The following is a 24,875-nucleotide window of genomic DNA, read 5'->3' as shown; positions in this document are numbered from 1 at the left end:
AGGAATCGACACCTGGCGCCCACACGGGACCAGCCATGGCGGTCAACCTGACGAAAAACAAGACGTCCCTGCTCGCAGCGTACCAGCAGGTCGTGGACGAGAAGTCAGACACCGACTGGTGCGTGTCTCACACACAGACACAACTCTCCCTCTTTGTCCTTCAAGCGACGTTCAAGTTTTTTAGTGGAGGGGTTTGTTTTTAAATGAAGCGGCTTCCTTGTTCGGGGCGTCAAGGGCGCCTCGGCTAGTTGCCTCTACCGAGGGCGGAGCGCCGTCACCCGGCCAGTGCGACCAGGCCCGAAGGGGGTGGGGCGGAGTTCGGGGGTCTGTCCCGAGCGAACTTAATGGAGCAAGCGAGTTGTTATTCATGATGAATTAAAAAGGTGGTTAAAATATATATACAGTACAGTAGTATAAATGGCAGCAATTGACGGCGCTGTCGTTTAACACACTTGCGCTCATAAGTATGCTACCTGATTCGTGGCCGCGGTAAGGGGCAGTGGCGAGTGATATGTGGACATTGATTCAGATACCCTCACCTCTTCCTCACCTCCTCCTCACCTTCTCACTCACCTCTTCACTCACCAGCGTTGTGAAGTATAGTCGAACCACCTCTGTGACCGAACGCGGCGTGGTCGGAGAGCTTTCAAGCAGCAGTGGATTGACAAAGCGATCAAAACATAATAAGCGCTTTAGTTTTTTTATATCTGAGAAAAAATACTCTTTGAGTGTGAAGACTCGTTTCATGATGGGTCTTTGTTGGGGTATACAGGAATCTTTTAACTCGATGGGATATTACTTGATTATAAAGTTCACAATGCGCTGTGTCATTAATGCAATTCAATTAATATTTTGCTTCGTGAAGGGCAAACCGGGGAATGCAAAGGGAATTTCACAAAGATCCGCACAGATGGGTTCACGAATCCACTTGTTGAACTGCGAGATGACGGCAAACCTCGCCGTTGAGCTTTGGGAGTTTTCGTAAATGTCTTCGTGATCCATCAACCCTTGCCTCCACCGCGCGAGATCGCAGGAATGCAGAGCCACAACCACGCCCATCTGCGTTGAAACTTTTTCTTTCTTTCTCATGAACAAAGTTGGGCGAGGAAAAACACATTCCTGCGGAGGGAGCTGGTAGGAACGTTGGGTTGCTCGGTCAATGGCCGGGGTCAACGGCGGCGTGGTGTATTTCGCAAATATGCCCGACTGTGAGGGCGGGCACAAGCCGGCGTGAGTAGGTTAAACGTTGAGTTTTATAAGGGCATCTCGGGGTGACCAGCCCCTCCCCACCCAGCCCCACCCCACCCAGCCCCACCCCACCCAGCCCCACCCCACCCAGCCCCTCCCTCCCCACCCAGCTCCTCCCTACCCTACCCTCCCCACCCAGCCCCACCCCCCCACCCAGCCCCTTCCCACCCAGCCCCTCCCCACCCTCCCCATCCAGCCCCTCCTTGCACGACGGACACAATAATCCTCTGTGGGCTGGTGTTACCAGGAGGTTCCTACCAGTAAAAAGTCTTACGTGATTTTCCTGCTGCATTTGTGGCGATGCTCGTGTCCTGTTGACAGCCAGCAGTGGGACATTCCACATTCTTTTCGTGGCTGTGTGTGAGCGCAGTCTTTCCAGAGGAGCCCACCAAAGTGGAAACTCATTTTGACCGTCCAGGAAGGGGGGGGATGTAACATGAGTCAACCTCCCAACCATGATTTGAACTCGCAGCTTTCTCATTGCGAGCCGCTCGCTCTACAACTGTGCCAGCTACTTGTCTGTATTTATGTTGGTAGAAACGTGGTGCAAATGTACATTCCCGCCCTCGTTATGAGAACCACTTGCCTGTTGTTTTAAGTTTTCAAGTTTCATTTATTAGGTATAGCCCTGTGAACCATGCGGCTCTTAAATCGGGTGCAACCGCAACAAACTAAATATGAACACAGAACATCCCAAAGCGACGTCGCACAACAGAAACATCCTGGAATAAACCAGCAAATATTCCACACAAAAAACCGTATTAAAAGACCGTGTGCAAAAATCACAATGTGGTGCAAGCCAACAACAACCATAAGACAATTTAGATTAACCATGTTTTCAAATCACCAATTCTATGAATATTCTGGATAGACTGGTTCCCCGCCTTGGTAATGTGTAATTTAACTACTTGGTATGAAGGTCTGCCACTTACAGTCCGTCCTGTGGGTGTGGTGATGTGTATAACACGTGACCACTCACCTGACCATTGCCACATATTAATCGCTCACCTGACGCCACTCACCATTCATCATGTGTCCACTATTCACCACTCAGCAGTTTATACACTACAGTTCTGTTTGCTGGAATGGGAAACCGGTTCAAGATTCAGTGGCTCATCCAGCACCCGCTCAAACACCCGTATCTAATGGCGCACGTCAATCCGGTGTATGATTTTGAAACGTGACTTTTAACGCCTGCCCTTTTGATTTATTATCATAGAGCAGATGAACTGCTGGAACCGATGCATTTTTTTGGTTGCTTTTGACTCCAGTCGTATAAGCTACGTATCATTAGCTGTCAAGTCACTAAATAATTTATTAAATTGTTGTGCTGCGAAGAAGGCCCATTACCCGAAACATCACCTGTATATATTTTTATTTTAAGGCAGTGTTATTGACAAATGGTTCGAGTATAGGAGTAGTTCTCTGGATACACATGAAAAATTTGACACTTAAATTGACCAAGCAATTGAAAATAAGCTAGTCACTGCATACAAATATTTGGGTTTTTATGGAAATAATAAAATAACGAGTCATCTATATTCAGTTTAGTTGAAAAGCCATTGCTAAATGCATTTTCAAAACATGTAGTTAGCATTGCTTTTAGTTAGCAGAATGATGTAATTCCTTGGTTACGACATGCACATATTGATTCAACAACATTAACCCACAAAGCAGTTCAGTGTGTTGTTAACACAGTATTTTGCAAGTCCATTGTCTCAATAATGTCCACAGCCCACAACTTGCCACTATCAGCACCAATCTGTTATATCAGTATCCCACAAGACACATCTCCTGTACTTAACTAACTTGATTTGAAGTTTATTGTACACGTTATAACCCGTTAATACCTTCTTATTTAGAAGCATCAATTCACTACATTAAACACATTACACTTTTAACAGCAGAGTTTGAAAACTCCATTAAGTTTGTCTGCTACCAGCACTAGCCCTCTTCCACAATAGATGGAACATGATTGTAAGTGCATCGTGCGGTGCACACGACCGCACAGCGAATGCCCACACAGTCGTTTTGGGAAGTGTGAGCTGCTGAAAGCCAGGCTTCCTGTTTAGGAGCCACACACACAGCGTTCTGTTTCCTGCTGATAAATTAGAGACCCGTGGAAGTTTTCAACTTCTGATTGACCCTCCGCACGGAACTCGAAAAAGAGTTAAAATGTGTTTGCGGCGGTGTGGTCCCAGGACAGTGAACATTGAACACCGCGCAATGTTGCAGCACAACAAATAATCATAATAACAACCATTTACAGCCCATTTTCTCAATCTACTGCTGGGCGATGGCCTTCCTACATTGTAGGGGTTTGACCATACTTCACCACTCTGGTCAGTGAGGGTAGGTGAAAGTGGGAGGGGTGGACACCCTAAATCGCTTCCGATTAGCCACGGTGGAGAATAAAACTCAGCTCGCTGGGTAGGTAACACGTTGCCCTCACCGCATGGCCACAACCCACAGTTGCTGCTGCACAATATGCATCCATTTTCCTTAATTGCTTCTGCTTGCCCTACAAAACTGTGTGCACAGCACGCCAGCACGACAGCTGGTGATACCGCCTGCATATATGTGATAGTGACAGATTGTGTAATAATTCATAGATAGACGACCCAAATGTTCGGGTGTGGCTAATTACATAAGGGCCTGCTCAAAAACATCCTTGGTTTTGTAACAACTTTTTTCTCTTCGTGTTTTCAACAATGTCTGTGCTATTTTGCTGTTCTTATTTCAAGTAATCCCGGGTCTTTCAATTTATCTGCCTAAAGGCGAGGTCTCCACTCAAGGTTTCTCCACCAAGTATGATCTTGTGATTTCCTCTTCATTTCCGAATATTTGTCTCTCTTATCATGTAATCCATTCTGCCCTTTTTAATTTCTAGCATCCTTGCTTCTAGAGCTTTCCTAAGCAAGACTTCCCATTTGAAAATATATGCCCTCTTTAGTTGTGATGGCCTTTTTGAATGTTCGTTATCAGATTTGTGAACTTGTTGATTTTTCCTTTCTGTCCAGTGGATGTTTTTCCCATTTGACCCCAAACATACTTTCTTTTTAAATTCTAAAGCCTCTTCTGATGTCTTCCTTTCCTAATGTACAGGTTCCTACATTTCATATCACAGTCATTACAATTATTGTTTTTCAATCTTTTCCAATCCTTCTGGTAGGAAGAACTGAAAAAAATATTGGCTGTGATTTCACTTCAGATTTTGACATCTTCTACTCTTGCACTTCCTAGATATTTCCACTGGTCTACCTTTGTACAGCGTTATTCTTTAAACAGCTCTGCCGTGATATTTTCACAAAATTGGTTTTCTAGTATTCATTCCCATAGCAGATTCTTCGTTGCAAGGAAACACTCATTAGGCTTATGTAGCCCCTTGTTACAATCAGACAAAAGGGATTTATCTTCAGTAAACCAAAATGAATGAATCCTCTGGCCACCAAAGGTCATCTGCCGGTCTAAATTGGCTGTCAAAGTGGCATTACGTGTGATGGTGCTCATATACATTCTTGGAATTGTCCGGCTTAAAATAAGGGGACAACCCAAAAAACAAATAGCCCTTATCATGTCGATTCCTACCCAGGCAGCATGTCCTGGGCTGTCAAACAGGAATTTTAATCCTCTTTGGCCATCAAGAAGGCAGGTTCTCTATCATGGCACTGTACTGGCAGGCTATTTGTTTTTTGGTATTATGTTAAATTGACAAGCATAAGATGTGCTGCTGCTTTGTTTCGCCTAAATCGACTGCCACATGATGCAAATGCTTGCTAAGATGGAAAAATGTGGTTGCAGTGCAGGCTAGTGTTGTACTTGCAAGAATATTAAGTGTATTGTTTGGTATGGAATAAAAGATGCAGAATGAATTATGCATCCCGTGTGTATAATAAGTATTTTCACCATGACGTGCAGTGTAATTTTATATTCTTCTCTTTCCGAGACCCAGAATAAACACTTAATCGTGTCTTATGCATTAGGCATGTCTTTTCTCCTACAAATATTAATTTACGACAGAATAACATTCTGTACTCACTAAATCAGCAAGTTCCCAGTATTTTTAAGGGGGGGGGGGGTTAAAAAATATAATTTATACATTCAAATGTTCCCGCAGTTGCAAGGTTGTGAGCACTGCCTAACGTGGACTGACATGCCCTGCGATATCCTCCTCCCAACGCTGTCTCATCTCCCGTGACGGTGGCACGCAAATGGGGCGGGTGGGCCTGCTCCTGCATGTTGGCAGTGTCACATGGCGTCTGCAGGGAGGGCAGACCGTGTCAACACAACAATAATTGACTCGTGTCTTCTCTTCCTCATAGGGCTCTATTCACGTACGAAGGTAACAGCAACGATGTTAAAACGGCCGGCACAGGATGTAAGTAGCTGCGCGGGTTCGCACAGAACATTTTGCACCGGTAGTCATTTTTGGAAAAAACAATTCACCCAGAATGCAACTGAGCTTGTCCAATCTCAGAAGCGTAGCATGATTTCGCCTGGATAGTGCTTGGAAGGGCAATCACCGTGGCATAAAAAACATGTTTTTGTAGGGTGCCTATGGGGCTATGTTGTCAATATCGGGAAGTGCAACATAATCCATTCTCCCGTATTACGTCTCAACATCTTTGCTATCCGTCTTCAACCCACATTGAGCAGCGTGGTGAAGTAAGGTCACATAATCCTCCCACGTGCTGCATGGTGTGAGAAAGCCCTCATCCAGCAGTGGATTGACAAAAAGTACTGTAGAAGTACAATCATTTTTTGTAGTTAACATGAGAAATTGGGTATTACTGTGACACTGATACCTCGTTTAAATATGACGTGGTGAGATTTTTGGTCCGAGTTAAATATCACTATTTCAAGCCCCTCAATGTTGCATTTTTAATACGAAGGTTGTGGTTGGCTTGGCAGAAGACAGAGGAAATGCTAGTCCTGTTGAGATGTTGCGGGTACAGAATGCTATGGCTCGGACCTAAAGCACAAAGTGCCACGTAAACATGTTTTCAGCATCTTGCCCAAGCTTTGACCGATTGCATTTAAAGAATGTCGCATATTGATCTCTGTCGTTGTATAGCAAGTACAATAACATTGTTCAGGTGTCACATCTCTATTAAAAAAAACATTGCACTGCACTAATGTTTTTGCTATAATGTCGATGGGTGTTGCATTTTTTGCATTGATATATTTGCGCGTGCAATCATGACTCATGTAAATATCAGCGGAGGTGGCTTTGTGACTCCATGAATGAACGCTTGAATGATTTGGCCGTGCGTGTGAGACTGAGTGCTGTGCTTCAAACCTAGCAACCTGCGTTTGATTCTCGGCTGTAACTAACATCAGTGGTGATTATCTGAACCGGTTGTGAGCTTCCCTTAGGTCGACTCAGCTTGTAAATGAGTACCCGATGCAGTGTGTGTCAATGTCAGTGCTAGGGAAGCAAAGGCAGTCGGGCATGATGGTGGCCAGACCACACCTGCACATGCCCCGTGCTGGCATGAACAGATGCTCGCGCTAACTGCACTTGCCCCAACGACTCTAGGGGGGATCTTTGTCTCTGTGGGTCTGTACATGCAGCGGGTGGGCTGGAGGAGATGGTGGAGGAGCTGAGCAGCGGGAAGGTGATGTACGCATTTGCTCGGGTGAAGGACCCAAACACAGGCCTGTCCAAGTACGTCCTCATCAATTGGGTGAGTGAGTCGACCAATCCTTGGGTCAGCGAGTCAACCAGTTGGGCCTGGGGGCGGCGGCGGTGGTGGTGTCGGCGGCGCACGCCTGCGATCCATCACTTGAAAGTTTCGATAAATGTAGTTTTGTGATGCTGCTGCTGCTGGTGACGCAAAAATGACAAAAACTCGACACGTTTGTTGATGACCCTGGCCTAATTGTAAAAATTAGTATCCTGTTATGGTGGATTGCTGTGGAGGAAAAGGGTTGCGGTGGATTGTGTGGATCTGTGAACGTCACTGGGTTGTGAGATAGCCTGGAGATGGCTACAAGTAAACATTGGTTCACAAACCCATCTGTGTGGATCTTTGAGCCTTATCCCTACACGTTATGAGTGTTATCCATTAACGTGTATTGTCTCCCACATTAAAAACATTAATTGAAAAGTATTTTGCCAGTCATCCCAATAGAGGACCTTCCTCGGTGAGGCATTGCTGAATAAAACAAGTGACAATATTTATCATGCGGTTGAGTGAATCTGAAGCTTGCCTCATCCAACTCAAGTTGCTCCCTTGCGGTCTGAGGAAATTTAATGAACAGCGGACAAATTCAAATATTTTATCTTTGGCCTCCCGGGGGAAGGCCCATTTGTGCTAGCAAGCTCTTTTTCAAGAGCAACCCCCTCCCCCCTGGGAGGAGAGGGGTAGATGAATGGCACAACAAAACATTTCAAGTGATTCGGCCAAGCAGCATTATAACAGTAAAATATTACACAAACAATCGTAAATTTGTCAACACATTCCCGGCAGAAACATCTTCCCAGTGGAAAAGATTCACCACAACGCGTTATTGAACTCAAATAACTATAAGCATCATGCACTACAAGCTATTGAAAAGAGACTACTTTTTATTACACATTTAATATTGTGGCTTAAATCAAGATGTTGAATTCAGTTTTGCAAATTTAGCTCCCAGCAAGAGGTGTAAAAGCACACCAATAGGCTGAAAGTCATCCACGTTTGTCCACAGCCTTCACAAGTCGACGACCGTGTGGCTTTTCTCACCTGTCACTCCGAGCGGCAACACTTGGATCGGGGGTCTGTGCCACCGGCAGATAAACAAAATAAACCTGAACTTGAGCAGATGCCAAGGTTGTGCCACGTGTCGAAGATATTTCTCTTGCAATAAACTATCCAAGGCAATGTTTCGCGTTTACGCTCCTTTGTCATTCCGCTGCTGGATGAATGCTTTCGCCATGCCGTGTCGATCATGGGGATTGTTTGACCATACTTCACCACGCTGGTCATCGTGTGGTTGGTGGGCGGGGAACCCCCGGGACTAGCTCAGGTATCACTCGCAATCCGTGTCAGCCGTGTCCGGAGGAATCGAACTTAGGTCCCCAAGTTTATAGTACAGTGCATTAACCACTTCCTCTGCTCCACCTCTTAAAGAGACATTTATGGCGCATGAAACATTAGTAATTAGCCGTTTAAAAAATCATGCCTCCAGCTGAGAATTGTCTCATTGTAAGAATATATATAAATGTGTATATGGAATCATTGTTTGCACTTTGCTGATGATTGTAATGTTTGTTTCCTGGTCGGCAGACTGGGGAGGGAGTCAAGGATTCCCAGAAAGGGATCTGTGCCAATCATGTGAGTGCCATCGCTGCCTTTTTCAAGGTGAGCCCTCCAGCCAAATATACCCTTCGTCATCATCAGCAGCAGCAGCCATAATCTATCCACTGCTGGATGAATGCCTTCCTAAGCCGTCATCGCAATCTCTTTTGGTCCTGCGATATAACAATCTATCCGGCACCAGCTCTCCTGCACATTTCATCGCTGCCGCTTCTCTCTGGATGTTCTCTCGGGCGCCGTTCCCACCCTTGGCTGCCACTCTGTCGTTGGTCTCGACCATCAAACTTTTCTCGCGACGTATTCTACCGAAGCCCGTTTACTTTTTTTAACAATCCATCAGTGTCATCATCATCATATGTAAAGAATATCTTTAATATTTAGGCAAAAAATTCAAGGAAAAAAAATCGAAAAAGGAAGTGGTAATCCATTTTGCGCACTCGTGATAACCTCGGTCAAGGATCGGCAACCAAAATAACAAGAAGAGCAATTTTTTTTATTAATTATGTAAAAAACAATATTTCAATAGCCGAAATGGATGTAAATAATGTCACGAACCAGTATTTAAAGAGCTGCATGTCGCTCCGGAGCCGTAGGTTGCCGACCCTTGACCCAGGTTACAAGAGTTGAGGGTTCATAATGTACTTACTTACAGTTCCATACCAGCCTGTGGATATGGTGTTTGGAAGACTCTTGGTGGGGCATGTTAATGTTTGCTTTCGTTGTTGTACATTATTCTGACCCATTGCTGGTTCGCTGTTTTCTGTTACGTACCGTGCGTATCTTTGCTCCCCAATCTATTTGGATTGCTCTTGGCTCACTTTCCTCCCAAAAAAAATGTTTGGCAGATAGAATGTTTATATTTGGTTATTTATTTATTTCCCCACACCGATGTCACCCCCTTTCCAACTTCCGGCCTGCTGTCGACATCACACTGGGATTGATAAGTCTGCAGGGCTGTGTTTACTGTCCAATGTCCTGGTGTGGTAGCAGAGTCCCCATTTTCCCATTCCGTTTGCCGTTTCCAACCCCCTGAATCGCACGGACACACGGGGTGTGCGATAAAATCGAGTGGTCATTTCCATCTAACCAACTTCCTTTCCTACCCGCAATAACATTTGGTGACATTGTTTATGGTAATCTTTCACCTTCTGACCTGACAATACATCTCAGGAAATATGGGCAGTGTCCCAGGCAATCTCTTTAAAATGTTGTCAAGATCAGGGAAACCATTACAGAGATATTGTTTGCTCGGACAAGCACGCAAATGAACACACGCACACACTCGAACACAGGAAGCTGATGAATGTGAATGATTCAAAGAGAGCTTCACATTTCATTAATAATCACAGCCAAGCTCGCATTAAATTTAATTTCGTTGTTTATAAACGTAATGTTTAAAAAAACACATTTTTTAAAATCTATTTTCGAATTTGAACAATTTCGAAAAGATGTGAACATTTAGAGCGGGGTTCTTTAAAAACAACATGCCGTTAATGTGCGTCAGACAATTTTAATTAAATGTCATCATTGATTACATTTTTATTCTTCTCTTAAAATATACCATGGCCACTTTGAGTGCTTTGATCGGTAATTGTTATCGTGGACGATTTTACAGTAAATTTTCTCGTCATCTTAGTAAGAGCATACTTGCAAAATATAATAAAAAATCCCATTCATAGCATCACAGCCTTAAATGTCAGTGGCAAGTGTTTTGACTGATCGGCAAAACTCTTATGAGAACGGTTCATGTACGACACAAAGACAGTGATCTGAATGCCCGTCCACTGTTATCTTTAACACTACAAATGTGTTTAAACTGTTTTCTTTCAGTACTTTCCTTTTGCGAGTTAAAATCTCATATCCTGTGCGTGTGTGGACCCAGCAAAGTGTGATTGTTTACAGCCACATTAGCTGTATTTTTGTGTTTTGAGTTGTGTTTCAAGTTTAACGAGTGTGGGTAAGAGTCGTCCAGTACATTTCCATCGCTTATTCTCCGGCTGTAACATTTGGCCCTTACCACTCACGCCGTTTAATGCCTGGCTTTCTCTGTGTGCTCAACAAGGCTTGCTGCTGCTTTATGTCACAGTGCAGCCATGACAGTTTTATCCCCAGGGATGCCAATGTGGTCCTGAGGTGCAGAAAGGTATTCTAGACATTTGGCACGTCTGGCTTGAATAATGGATAAGATTCTAAAAAAAAAAGGTCCTTTAAAAGAGTTTGACCGTGAACCTACTGGCGCTGGACATGAACATGCTGACGAAAATGCATGCCATTATAACCCTCGATGAAACTCCACAGCGGCTAAACTGGCCTGTGTCATTGCCAAAGCTGGCAGCGTCTTCAATGAGCGACGTAATTTATTTGTGAATGCAGCGGAAACTTGAATTGCTGATGGGAGGCCAGAGAAGGACGTGCTGCAGTTTTTTTTTGGGGGGGGGGGAGCGGGAGGCGGGGGGGGGTGTTCGCAGTCACTAAGGACGCGGTAGTCTGGTGTCGTGTGTGCCGAACGAATTGCAGAGTGCTCCCAAAAATAGTGGACGGAGAAGGGATATGTGTAACCCGACGCCACCGCGTGTCGCTCGCTTCGCGTCACTGCGCGGGCCGCTAAGGGGCCGGCTCTCGGCGGCGGGTGGGGGGGGGGCGCGAGGGCAAGTTATGGGCGCACCGGATTGGAATTCAGTACTTCCATTGATGTCCTCCATTAATGAGCACATTTACCGGTGTCCGTTACCGCTAATGCGCCGGAAAAAATTCGACGCTGAAAGAGAAGCTTTTCACGTTTCCTTAAATTCGCTTCACTTTCTACGTTTTATGAGAGCCTTTGAGCGAGTGCCGGTTTCCATAAAAGTGCATCTGGCACCTGTTCTGATCATGTTGCTGTGGAGCTTGTTTTTGACAAGCTTGTTGCCAAGGAATGAACCAAAAAAAGCATAGGACTAAATTTGACACAGCGATTGCATTTTTTTGTAAATGTTAAATCGCTAAAACAACTCCATTACCTCTGCCAGTGTTACACACGCATTCATGCGCGTGCGTATTGTTTTACCAGAAAATGAGGCACTTTGATGCATCAGTGAAGCCAAACGTATCGATCTAAGGCTGGATATTAAGAGAGGGACAAAAATAGGGTGAGCGATCGAGACGGAATGTGATTTCATTGTGCCAGAGGAGGGTGACGCTTTTGTTCACAGCACGTTGACTCGCGGCTTGTCTTTACTCGTGCAAAGCACTCCGAGACCTACCGTTGTAGAGGGCGCTCTATAAAAAAAAATCGTCATGAAGTTATTGCAACACGCTCAGGTTTGCGCGCAAAGAGCGGAGAAGCACCACTCCCATCGTTCCTTGCATGCATTTCGTGTGACGACCACATCTTACACACGTGCAATGCCCTCGGCCTTGTGCAGACCAGCAGCTCAAGAGCCACGGCCGTTTCGAATGCCGCACGCACTTTCCTGTTGCGACGAGTTTTCGCGTCGTGCACGGACGGAGAGTGTCGGTCCTGAGCCGTTGTTGTTTCCCTCCGCAGGGCGCGCACGTGACGGTGAACGCCCGCTCAGAGGAGGACGTCGAACCCGACCAGATCAGGGAGAAGGTCGCCAAAGCGTCAGGCTCCAATTATAGCATCCACAAGGAAAAGCCTCGCGTGGCCGACAACAAACCCCAGGGACCCGTGGTATGGGAATTAAATAAAACACGCAGGCGCCTCGCTTCACCCGCTCGCTACGGAGAGTGGAAAACCTCTCAACACACCGCAATAATCCACGGCCATGAATTAGAGCAGTGCGTCTCAACCCCCCCCCCGCGCCCCCCCCCCTCCCGGTTAAGACCACTCATCTCCCCGACCCACCAAGGTTACTAAGGCCACAATACGCAGATTAGCTGTTTACATCTCGCGTGAATGTAGTGCTAATTCTTATTTTACCTTCTCCTGCACGGCATCCATGCCGCAGCCTGCACCCGCCCAGTCCCTGAAAGGTTTTTACGCCCCCAGAAAGGGGCACAACCCATCTAGAGGGGGATGCGGGGGGGAGATTGAGAGCTACTGCATCACAGTATTGTTGAGTTGATTGAGTCGATGTGTTATCTTTATATATATAAGATTGCTTAGGGTTGCTGAGTGTTGTTGCTGCGCATGCAAAAGACGTAAGTCTGTACTTTGCAGAGTGTCCACTTTTAATTGCCTGTGTCCTTGTGGCCGGCGTCCAGGCATCGGTGTACAAGAAGACGGACGCTGCCAGCGAAATCCGCAGGGTGAAGGACAACAGCTTTTGGGAAAAAACGCAAGTGAGTGTGAGAGATGTGCTGAGGAGTCGCGTTTTGCGTGGCCGGGGTCGGCTAGTGACGCGTGCGTTGCCGCGCATCGGCAGGGAAACGAAGAGATGTGCCCTGCTTGCGTGTGAGCACTGCAGGCCACGGTCAAGATTAATGGAGTCTTGCGCAGAGCTTGTCGTGCCAGTGAAACTGCGAACCGTGCGGATGTGGTCTCTTTCAGATTATATTTGAGCTCATCCCCAAGTACTTTTCAAACCAAATGAAACCCAATGCAGTTTGGCTCGTTGCATGCACAGTTTAACTGCATCTTGTACATGTAACTCATTTAGTTGTGGTATTTACCTATAAATAAATTATTGAAAACTGTAGTGACATTTCCCACTTTACTAACGCTACGTAAATCTCTTTTGAGAAAGACCGGGTTTCAGCAGACCCGTACCCGAGCTGCGATTGATTACAAAATAACAATAGCTCATTGTAAATTGCAGCTACACAGAGGTGCCCGGGTGGCTCAGAGGTTAAGAGCTCTCAACTGGCACCATTCAAATCTTGGGTTCGAACCCGCGTCATTAAAGATTAAACCAGGTTGTCACCTTTAGCAAGTTGGTGGTCTCAGCCTGGTCATCAGTGCCTGCGCACAAAATACCCCATCACATTAAATTTACTTTTATACTGGATAAGTACAACGCCTTGTCCCATGCAGTCGCTAATCCATGATGTAACCAGGCACAGCCCTGCTTCATTCCGAGATCCGACGGGAATGGGGCCACGAAGTCGGTTGTTGTGATGTTAACTACCTCGCCTGGTATACAGGAGGTCGTGGGTTCGAGCCCGACCCTGATGTCTGTATCTTTAGAGTTTGCATATTTTTTTCCTTATATTTGGCTGCTATAAATGTCCACATGATAAGCCACTTCGTTGACATTTCAGTTGTGACCAGTTCGCTTATGAAAAAGAGCTATATAGCTCAATAGGCCTTACCTGGTAAAATAAAAAATAAAAATGTAATAGTTTATGTATGTATGTTGGACTTCTTTCGCACCGTATGTAGCCAGCCATGCAAATCAGAGGTGTGTGGTTGTCATTTGGCCACGGGGCCGGGCGCTAACTCGAGTCTGTCCACGCAGCAAGAAGAGGCGCAGCGGAAAGCGGAGGAGCAGAAGCGAGCAGACGTGGAGCGCGGGCGCCTGGAGGCGGAGCGCAAGGAGCGTGAGCAAGCGGAGGCTGCGGAACGCGACAGACACGGCCGCGACAAGGAGAAGAAGATCTCCCAGCAGCGGTTCGTGCCCGGCAGCGCAGGGCTGACATATCCATCGCGACCTCCCTCTCTCTGTCTGTTGTACCTCGCTTCAGTATCTCACGTTTATAACAAACGTTGTTGTAAATTGCCAACAAAAATTGTCAACAAAAATTGTAAACAAGTATAACCCGTAAAAACAAAGTTTTTCACCATAAATCCTTTATATGCGTGGCGGCTAGAGTCCTCTCGTCCTCTGGCTTGAGATGGCTGCCACCTATGGGTCAGATGATTGCATTGCACCATTAAGCAATTGGTAATTAAATTGATATTTTTGTCCTAAAAAGTGTAAAATTTTGGAAAAAAAATTTCACGAACATTCATTGTCACGCAAAACGAGTCTGTGTGGAAAATGTCAGCTCGATTGGATCACGGGAAGTGGGTTAAAAAACGACCGAAAGATTTGCACGGTCGTAAGCAAGCAAGCGAACTTAATATAAAGGATTTCAAAAGAAGTGGGTGATACAAGTGCACGTGCTCACCCGCTCACTGCTCGCGGTACTCCCCGCCGAGGAGCCGGGTGCTCGTGTGTCCCACGTACTCGCAACTCCTGCACCTCCAATTAGCACAGTTGGCCACGTACGGTGCAAAGGAAGTTTCAACATGCATACATACTCGGCTGATTTGCTCGTGATTGATGTCTGTAAGTATGTTGAACTTCTCTCGCACCGTACGTAGCCAACCGCAATTAGCACCAACCGCGCTAATCGATGGTTCAATGCCTGTGGCTTATCGGTAATGTGACAAGCCATTAGCAAAGCATCTTGTTTTTTGTACAACATATGTTCATGGACGACACAACCAAAACTAGGAATATCTCTTGTCTTGTAGATACTAAGAGCCGGGTGTTCTGCACAGTCCAGCAGGAATTTGTAAGCGAGGGAAATGTGCAAAAGTACTTTAAAGTTACATTCAAGCGTTTCTCTGTCAGTGCCTGGAACGTTACTCATTAGATTTTACGCAACGTCCGTCCAGTTACACCACTAGAGTTCACTGTAGCAGTTCAATCGTCTAATTTGGCCTTTTAACCATTGGCAAAGCTTTGAAGCTTGTGTTGAGCAGCCTAGGTGCACTTGCACAGGATGGACGTCTTGGAAAACTTGACAAACCACAATGTCATTATCCATAAAGGAGACTTTTGTTGAGAGCAGGCAGATTCAATGGTTTAGAAAAGTTAATTGTTAAGTTCATCATGTGGACTTCTTGGGGATATGATCGACACTGGATTGTAAAGTGTTGCAATGAAGTTAGCATCTGTTATCTTAACATATGTGGGTTATCAAGTTTTTGTTTCCCATAACATCCCTTATATATGTCAGATAACATCTGTTTGTTCTTTGGGTTCATCTCTGAGGACTATTTTTCATTGTTCACAATACCTGTCGTAGATTTGTTGCGAGCTTGTGTCTTAACTTATTCATTCCAATTCTGAGTTTAAACATTGTGCAGTAGTAAATAACACATTTAATTCCTCTTTTACGCCATATGAGGTCTGTTACAAAAAATATATATCTGAAAGTGCATTTGCGCAATTCTATGAAGAAACATAATACATTACATTGGATACGTTTATTTTTATTTGTGGTCTCTTCTGGGTTTTTTGTTATTTAATTCATTTTGCTTCCTTGTGCCAAATTCGAAAAAAAAACTTAAACGCCTGAATGGAGCATCTATCCAAAAATGATTAGCCAATGGTAATTGTCAACGATTGGATTCTGTAATGCAGCAGCAGCAGTAGCAGCAGTAAACTTGGAGCTAAGAAAAGAGGCTAATGTGATTTTGTTGAAATTCGTGTTGGTGTTGGGTATGAATTTGATTTATAGCATACCCAGAAATTGCACGAATACAAGCCCTAATATGTTGGTCCTGCCTGCCTGCAGCTGCCGCACGCGTGAAACCTAACACCGAAGCGTTTCCAGCGGCAAAGCGTCGTTGAAAGCTCGTTCTCTCCTCGCAGGGAGGTCGAGGAGAGGGCTGAAGCGGAGAAGCAAGCGCGAGAGAAGGAGAAATGGGTGAGCTTGCCTGGAAAATGTAGCCGCGTTTATTCCTGTCTCCTGTGCTCCGTCCTCACTCTGAAGTTCGTGTTGCGATCTACGGATGAAATGCCCCCTATAAATGTATTGCAATTCATTTATTAACATCGCTTAATACATTTCCGCTACTTTTAATGGGCGCAGCTGGTCAGCAGAGTGGACAACGAAGGCTTTTACAAAGAGGAGTCGATCTCTTCATTCTCGTATTAACACACGCCGCATTGACCCCAGCGTGTTGACCCCCATGGCTCCGTTGGCTCCACGGTGATTTGACGACACAGTGCATAAATGTGATGTATGTCTCTATGACATTGTACGAATACGTAATAAAGCGTGTAATTGCTGTGCGTGCGTGTGTGTTTGTGCGTTGTGCTTGCAGTGGTTCGTTTTGTGTGGCGATGTTTTTTGGAGCGCACTGGCGATTTGGTCGTGTGGCAGCTACACCGCATGCCACAAATTTCTTTACCGACCGATCCCAGCAGTGCAATATGTTGTGTGTACTTGGTGTCGGTATTACCGAGGTCAGGACTTTCCAAACTCCAGTCTTTGCAAGCCACAACGGGTCACCTTCCCACGTTTAGCAGTCTTTTTCCATTTGAATCCAATTAAGTCGTTAAACGCTATATGCGCCTTGTGATTGCTAAAAACCTCCCATGTGACAGATTTAGATCATTATCTTGTGCTTGCATGTGTGTATTGCATATTCCACGTAATATCGGAAGCACCATTTAAAATTAAAACGCACTCCCTGCATTACAAGGGATGTGTTCGGCAGTCATCCGGGGCGTTGCAGTACGTACGGAATTCATTTATATTTGAACGGAGAAGACAGTTGCTCGTCGAAAGCCATCTCCGTGGTGGGTCACGGAGTTTGGAAAACCCTGCCCCCTAGGTCCACTTAGCCTGAAGCATAATTACCCAGTGCGTTTGGTCAACACAAGCACACTCCTGAGTACAGGCTGGAGTTCTCGCTGCACCATTCTCTTGTGTGCCCGCGAGCCGGGGACCTGCCCTGACATTTACGCTGCGCTCACTACGGCTGGTCGTCCTTTTGTGTGTGGGCGTGTGCGTGTGCCAACAGGCAGAGCAAGAGCGCCGCTCGCACGAAGATCGGCAGCGCGAGAATAACGAAGGTGGAGGCAAAGCCGCGGTAAGTGCCAAATCGCCAACGCGTCAAATGCGCCAATCGGTCCAATCACTCTTCCCCCCGTGCTTGCGTTGCATCATCAGCCACGAGCGGGTGTTAGTGTTTAGCTTGCCACAGCAATTCCTGCTCTACACTTAGTGTGCCTGCCACATGAGGCGGGATAAAATCTGGCTTGACTTCAAATTCCCAGTTCTTTGCAATGCACTGCTGGATAAAAGCCTATCCATGTTGTTTGACCAATGCTTCACCACGCTGGTCACTGCCGGTTGGCAAATTAGGCAGCCAGGACCGATTTAGATATCGCTCGCCCGGTTACATTAGCCTTAACCGGGAATCAATCTCGAAGATCATTGGATTCATGGCGCAGTATCCTAACCACTGCACCACCGCTCCCCTCTGTCTTGACGTATGCTCACTGAAAATTTATGTTCAGAGCCACCAGCTGGTAATTTGTTCAAATCACCTCTCGCTAAACCCATTTGTAAGAAATTTGAAGTTCGCTAAAGCGACAGTGACATTTTTGTTTTTTCAGATCTGCTAGTTGGGACACGTTAAATTTTCGTGCCATAATTAATGTGGGAATTTAATTAAAATCTGTCATTGAATTTCCAGGAGGCTGCTTCGCTGGTGTCCCAGAGGGCCGCTGACCCGCGTGAAATGTTCAGGCAGCAAGCTGGACGCCCGTCCCCTGCGCCAGAGGCCCCTCAAGGACCCCTACCCGGTCAGCCGCGTGACCTTCAAGCTACATGCATTATTACCAGAAGTTTTTTTTTCATGCAATGTTATTTTGAAAACTCTTTCTTTGAAAGTTTGTCGACGTGTATGGCTATGATTTCTCGTAGCCCGTAATGGCAATGCCAATTTTAATATTTTTCAAACTGGAGAATGCTTCCTCCCAGCTTTCTCATGCAACAAAAAAAACGAATGAAATATTCTTAAGCCTCAGAGACTACCTGATATACCCCCCACTGCAATCCTCATTTTCTTCGGAAAATATTCACCCCTTCAGACGCGTGAGCACTTGCATCCTCATGCATCTCTAAAATATGCACAGCCCTCCTTTTATCGCAGCCTTCGTCCTCCGCAGATTGCACGACAGTGTGCGGCAATACTGCAATAGTCTGCCCACGCCCATACAAGTGCAGCCAGCTCCGCCGGTTGAAATTTGTTGGGGGACAAAAAATATACGCAGTACATTACTTACGCGCAGGGCTTTTGAGTACGCAGGTAATTGACACACAAAGCGTACTGAAGTTCTTACATTACGCAAGCCGGGAGAGAGACATTGCTATTGCTGACTGTCAGGCCCTCGGCTGCCAAGCGCCCGCACCCCGCAGTGCAATCTGCTCCAATCATCCTCAGCGCACATCAAACATAGACTCTGACCTTTTTTTGGGGGTTTGTTTACGAGCTGTTGATGTGCAGTGGCAGCTGCGTCGCCCCAACTGCGTCACCCTCATTCCTCCTCGCGTCATGCCCTTGCTCCTTTTTCCACGGCGAGCAATTCTTGGATGACTATGCCTCTCTCTCAGGATGGGGGATGCTGGTTGATGCGTGAGCGGGCAGGCACAGGATGTAAATTTGCCATGGTGACGGTGGACTGGTGGGGACGAGTTGCAGAATGTAGGCTGTGCCGAGTGATTGGTAGAGCTTTGCAAGACCTAGCCTCCTTGCATTTTAATCGTATCGGCGCAAATGGAAACGTTTTTGTCGCGCGTGAGCCAAACGCTGACCAAGCATTTATGCGTGGGGTTTTTTTACATCATTGGCATAGGGGCGAGAAACGCAGCTCCGAAGAGAGAACCGGAGAACGTCCGCCCACCGTCTCCTGAGCAGCCGCCCTGGGAAGATGACCCAGAACCAGGTAAAAGATCTTGCAGGACATTTGCTTTTATCATAATTTCTCGTGGTTACTTTTTAATTACTTCTGCAAGAAAACACACATCCGCACGAGGCAATGTGCTCCTCCCAGAGGCACATTTTGGATCAACGAACATGCCTGCTTGTGGAGACTACATGCTCGCGTGGTTGAACATGAAATGCATATCTGCACAAACTAGAGCAGTTTTGAGTTCATCCATCCATTGCCAATTGACCTCACACTGCTGCTCTGCAGGTGGCTCGGCAGTAGAGCGAGCGGCTCGTAATCGGAAGGTTTGCCAGTTTCAAATCCTGGTTGGAAGTTTACTTGACCTATCATTGATCCGGGGGTCAATAAAATGATTTCCATGTTGTGGCAGTTAACAGTGCTCATCCTGTGGATATGGAGAGTGTCGTTGCCCCCCGCCCCCTCCAGAGGAACGTGGAATTTACACCACTTGCTCAGGACTCTTAAGCAACAGATGGTCACCAATTAGGCGAGGAATCACTTTGACTTGACGTCTGACATGCTTGCGCGCGCGTGAGAAGGATGCGCACGTGTGCATGCGTGCCGTGATCTTGTCGGGTCGCTGTGTTCAATCGTTTAGTGGACGAGCCCAAAGAAGAAGAAGAGGCGCATCCCGTCGAAATAGAAGAGGTGGAAGAACCGGAGGAGCGAGAGGTAAAGAGACGTCCGTTGAGCAATGGGCCCCTCGTCAATCTTAATTTTGTTATTCCGTCGAGTCATTACTTTACCTATTGTTTATTGAACCCCGCGCTGCAATAAAATTCAGATGGGTTCATTAGCGGTCTGCAGGATCGCGTTTGAAAAATTGGCTTGCGTCAGTTAATCTCATTACGCTGAAATCCTCGACTCTTTCTGCCGCTTGGCCTTGGTGTCCCCCCCCCCCCCCGCTCTGGTAATCCACCGCACCCCCCCCCCCCACGCCCCCCACTGCTTGCAGCGTTCCGTAGCTCTCATCTGGATTAGTGCTCGTCGTGCGTGCCGTCCTGCCGTCCTGCGCACGCCACCTTCGATGTTTTTTCCTTGACTGGCGACATTGCCCCCCCCTTTCCCGTCAATCGCCGCAAGCAGACCGCACAATCTGAGAAAGCACTCTGGGCCCAGCCAAACTTGACGTTCTCACTGATTATTGTATCTCTATTGATTCATTTGTTGTGCTTGTTTACCTGGGCAAGCTTCACTGGCTTCTCCAAGACTTTGTCAGGAGGGTCCTGCCACGTTTTTTGTGTGCTAGTGGACGATGTTGCTGCTATGTGGAATCCCCACCGAGTAATTTGTAGATAATTTTTCACCATGGAGTTGTTTGGCCAATACCAGTTACGTTGTTTTGTTTAGCTTTGGGAGGAAACTGGGGAACCCGGAGGAAACTGGGGAGGGCGGGGGGAGGAAAATACCAACTCCACAGAGAAACGCGCCTGGGTTGGGAATCCAACTCCGGAGGGTCTGGGGTGAGGCACAAGTGTTACCACTGCCGCCGCTCAACCATAGACATTGACACGCGTGTGTGTGTTTGCGTGTGTGCGTCTTGCGTGCATCTTGCATGCGTGCAGGAGGAACCCGACCATGGGGGGAACGCCAAATCGGAGGGCCTGGGCCAGCGTGCACGAGCACTCTACGACTACCAAGCAGGTATGACGTATTCATCAAAGCTCGCTCCGACTGCCAAGCAAATATGACGTATTCATCAAAGCTCGCTCCGACCGCCAAGCAAATACGCATGAGCCCATGAGGCTGTGGCTGTCCGTTAAGGGATGATCCCGCCCCTGTTATAGGAAAGTGGAATTTTACAGGTAGGAACAACAGCTCCACACTGCCCACCGGGGCTTATTTGTCTGTCGTGCATAGCCCCTCCCAAACATGTACGCTCCCGCATTGGTTGAAGTGCGTCACGTGACCGCAAGCTTTCTGTCGTGCACGAATGCGCTGTCCAACCAAGTTCCTACCTGTCCACTCCGAAGGAACGTGTTCACCACTGGCTCAGGGCTGTGTGTATGAAATGAGCATCGTTGGGTGAGGAAACCATAATCGAATGCAAATCCTCCACCAATAACTGTGGAGCTTTTATTTAAAATTGCTCAAATTCATTGATAGTATTTGTAATCAAATGTAGTTTTACAGTCTTTCAAATTATAATTTAGTGGTTCGCCATCATACCTATCTTCCACATGTATGAACACTCGTTAATTTGCCGAAAACAACTTATTAGATTGAGAACTGCAGAGCTTGGACAATTGTTGGCATCGGCTCACTACCTGGCTGCCTTCCAGCGTATCTGTGTTTCCTCCGTGATTGTGAGATGCAATTTTCTATGAACAACTGCTATATAGAACTAGACATTATTTCTATCGTATTGAACCATATTAATAACACGAGAATAAATTGTACGAGCAGTTTTTTAAACGAAACTAGTCGTACATTTTCATTGAAGAAAGCAACCTCTATTTAGCTGCGAACCTCTACAGTTTGCCACGCAAGCCACGCTCACTGCGTTTCACGTGGCCCCTTTAACGTCACCGCGCGTGTCACACTCTGCATTTAACATGCAACCCCCCCACCCCCACCCCCCCACCCCTTGCAGCCGACGACACGGAGATCTCGTTCGACCCGGGCGACCTGATCTCTGACATCGAGCAGATCGACGACGGCTGGTGGAACGGATTGGGGCCCGACGGCTCTCGCGGCATGTTTCCTGCCAACTACGTGGAGCTCGTCGAGTAAAGGCCGCACGGGGGCCTGCTCTCCTGGATGTCGCCACGCTCCCTTGGGCGCTCGGATCGTCATCGCCACCAGATGTCTCGAGAACGAGCCGGTGCCCGGTGGTCTTCCAGGAGAGAGAGAGAGAGAAAGAGAGGCAGGGGGGAAGGGAGGGCAGCTTGCTCACATCTGATGCAGCAGCCATTACCGATTGTGGTAGGGTGGGTGGATCTTCTGGTGTTTTCATATCGAATGTGTTGGTGAAACCTGCAGAGCTAGCATGTTTAATTATTTTAAGTAAGTCTTTTTTTCTCGTGTTATTTGAGAGTTAAAAGCACAGCACTCTTGAGACTGATAATGATGCATGCAAAAGAACACAGCCCTGGTTAAACACAGAAAAAGTACCACGCTAACATTGCATGCGAAGGCCTTGAACCATGTGTTTGCCTTCACCTATTTTTTTTCTTTTTTTATGTTTTTCCCAAGTTTTATCCGAATTGTGCTATTGCGTCTTGTCATGAGACAGACTTGGGATCTCTCGCATACCTGTGCAATCCTTTGTGTTCTAAAATGTCCCACAGAAGCAGATATTATACAGCTACTTCTGAGATGCCTTCAATTGAACTGATCCCAACAGTAGGGGGCAGCACTTTCCCACCCACTCCACCACTTCGAGTCATCGCTTGACAGACACAATGTTTTACATTTTCAGAGGTAGAATTTAGCCATGCAGAACCACATTTAAAGTTAACACAGAAAATGCGCGTGTGCAGTCATTGGCGACCAGGATGAACCCATCAATTCATTACCACGTAAGAATCTGGTTTAATCGCGCATGGCTGGAACCCAGGATCTTAACATTGACAGCTCATCGCTCTCACTTCTTATGCCACCAAGTCGGCTTGACAATCTTGAATTTGAACGTTGCACACTTCTGCTTGATGTTGATATTGTAGCCAAAAATGCATTCCAATCCACACCATACCAAAAAGATCCTGCCTTACAATTTAAATGACGCGATATATATTTTTGTATTCACTGTTTGTGTTTTCTTGCGCGATTATTCTCCAGTGGAGCCACGTGCATGACTTCAACGCCCATTGAATTTGTCCCAAAATTTGTTTGCACTTCAAGGGTACAATAGTTTATAGCGTAAATGCAAGTTGGGGGTTTCCACTATTTTGTTGATGTTTTTTTAAGTGATTGGACACCAAATGATTTTTATTGCACTTTCAGGTTCAAGGACCAAAGAGGCGTGTGTGCACTAGAAGTGAACCACACGTAACAGTGCCCGAATCTCTTGAGCCTCATGTGGTTCTGATTTGAGAATTTCCCAAGGTTGTGATTGATTCTACAGCTGCAGTATATCTCTTTTCATACGTATGGTAAATATATATGTATGTGCTAGGTGGAGTATTGCAGTGCAGGGTCATGAGAGGTGATGGCAGCTTGAGGAGCCCTTCATCCAGCAGTGGAATGTCCATGGCTGATGATACTGATAATGCTCAAATATATAGGTGGGGGATTTTTCGTTTTAAGATTTCTTAAATTTGCTTTGTCACATAATGACAGCATGCCGGTTTCAAGGCCCATTCCATGGGGAACCCGTGTTCTCAACGTGCAGGATTCGTAAAATCTCTGGGACAGCTGCGTATCCCCTTGCTAGGCAGTGGAGTTCTGACAGGACGAGACTTTCGCCGTGGGTCGCTGAAATCGTGTGAAATGCGGCGTCTCCGCTGGTAACCTCGCCCAGTCGGCGGCGCTCGCGTGCTGCGTTGTGGCCGCCGCAGAGAGCTGCGTGTCTTTGAGCGCACTGCCCTTGAACCAGATGAAAGCCAGTTGAGGCTTAATAAACAGGGTGATGCGTTTAAGGAGATAACCCACTCATTTTCAGTTTACCGGCTTGCTTCTGAATGAGTGTTTAAACATTGTGTTGGGTCGGTGACGGCGTGAATTGGGGGGGGGGGGGGGAATGTTAGAAGACATTGTGAGATGTTGGGAGACGTGCTGAGGATTTCCTCGAAAATGCCGCCATATTTTATCGTGGGTGTCTGTCAATGGGTCACCGGGTTGTTTATCCTCATTGGAAATGGCTCTATTCTCTGCTGCCTTTAATTATTCAAGCATGTGGTGGATGGGGGAGGTGAGGTTTGGTAGGGGTATTAAAACATATGTTCATTTCTATTGTTCGTGGAAATGCCTGCAGTCATTGATTGCACACATAAATCCTACAGAGTAATGATTGTCATTCACAGTCCTAATGGACTGGGCTCACAAGAGTGCATGATAACAAATTGTGCAGCCTTACTTAATAAAAGAGTGTTATTTACAGGTCCATGATTTTACACATCCAGTCATCTCTCTTGAATATGAAACTTGAAAAACACAGGATAACGATCATTAACTATCGAAATGTTTATGTACTAATACGGTGGAGGGATGTATTTTTTTGTTAAGTGCCTGATGCAATCTAAATTGTAATTAGTTGACTTATGCTTGAAATACCTGTCGGTTATTGGGATCACGGTGGTTAAAGTCCAAACAAATATATTGATAATTATTAGACTCTCCTTTCCCTGGACTGATTGTTGATCATGCATTATGACATTGTGTTATGTTGTCATTTGTGTTCGTCTGCCTACCAGAAATAAATTTGTTTTGATAAACATAAACTGTAAATGTTACCATACAAGTCTCGGCTTAAGTGTACTTGAAAATGAGCAATAAACAGCTGTAATCTTTGGTCTAATTTGATTCTCATTTTTAACCATACATCACCGGCGTTGGGTGGCCCCGCGACAATTAGCGTAATGCGCCGATGTTTTAGAAATGTCACCCACATGCTGCTGGAAGTGGGATTAATTTCCTCTTACCCCGAGAAAAACGGAGCTCCGGTAATGATCAATCGTGGGCCACTTTGCGCGAGGCAGCATCCGCCCCGGCCTCTTTGTGAAGAATTCTCTTGGATTTACCGTCTGGGTGCTTGGCAGGTCACACG

At 46.3% G+C, this 24,875-nt stretch overlaps 1 protein-coding gene across 1 annotated transcript; it reads left to right on the top strand.

Moving 5' to 3' along the window:
• On the top strand, positions 1-24,619 carry LOC144935054 (drebrin-like protein B). Its single transcript, XM_078861376.1, has 14 exons — positions 1-118; positions 5,571-5,626; positions 6,823-6,935; positions 8,520-8,594; positions 12,076-12,222; positions 12,756-12,833; positions 13,949-14,100; positions 16,076-16,130; positions 17,233-17,301; positions 17,911-18,019; positions 19,073-19,162; positions 19,767-19,840; positions 20,734-20,812; positions 21,762-24,619. The coding sequence occupies exons 1-14, from the start codon at positions 36-38 to the stop codon at positions 21,899-21,901; spliced, it is 1,320 nt and encodes a 439-aa protein (XP_078717502.1). The 5' UTR covers positions 1-35; the 3' UTR covers positions 21,902-24,619.
• Positions 24,620-24,875: the final 256 nt, after the last annotated feature.

Source organism: Lampetra fluviatilis, chromosome 12 (assembly GCF_964198595.1).
Source record: "Lampetra fluviatilis chromosome 12, kcLamFluv1.1, whole genome shotgun sequence".
Classification (NCBI taxonomy): Eukaryota; Metazoa; Chordata; class Hyperoartia; order Petromyzontiformes; family Petromyzontidae; genus Lampetra; species Lampetra fluviatilis.
Note: the sequence above shows the minus strand (reverse complement) of the source record. Positions and strands in the feature narration are given on the sequence as shown.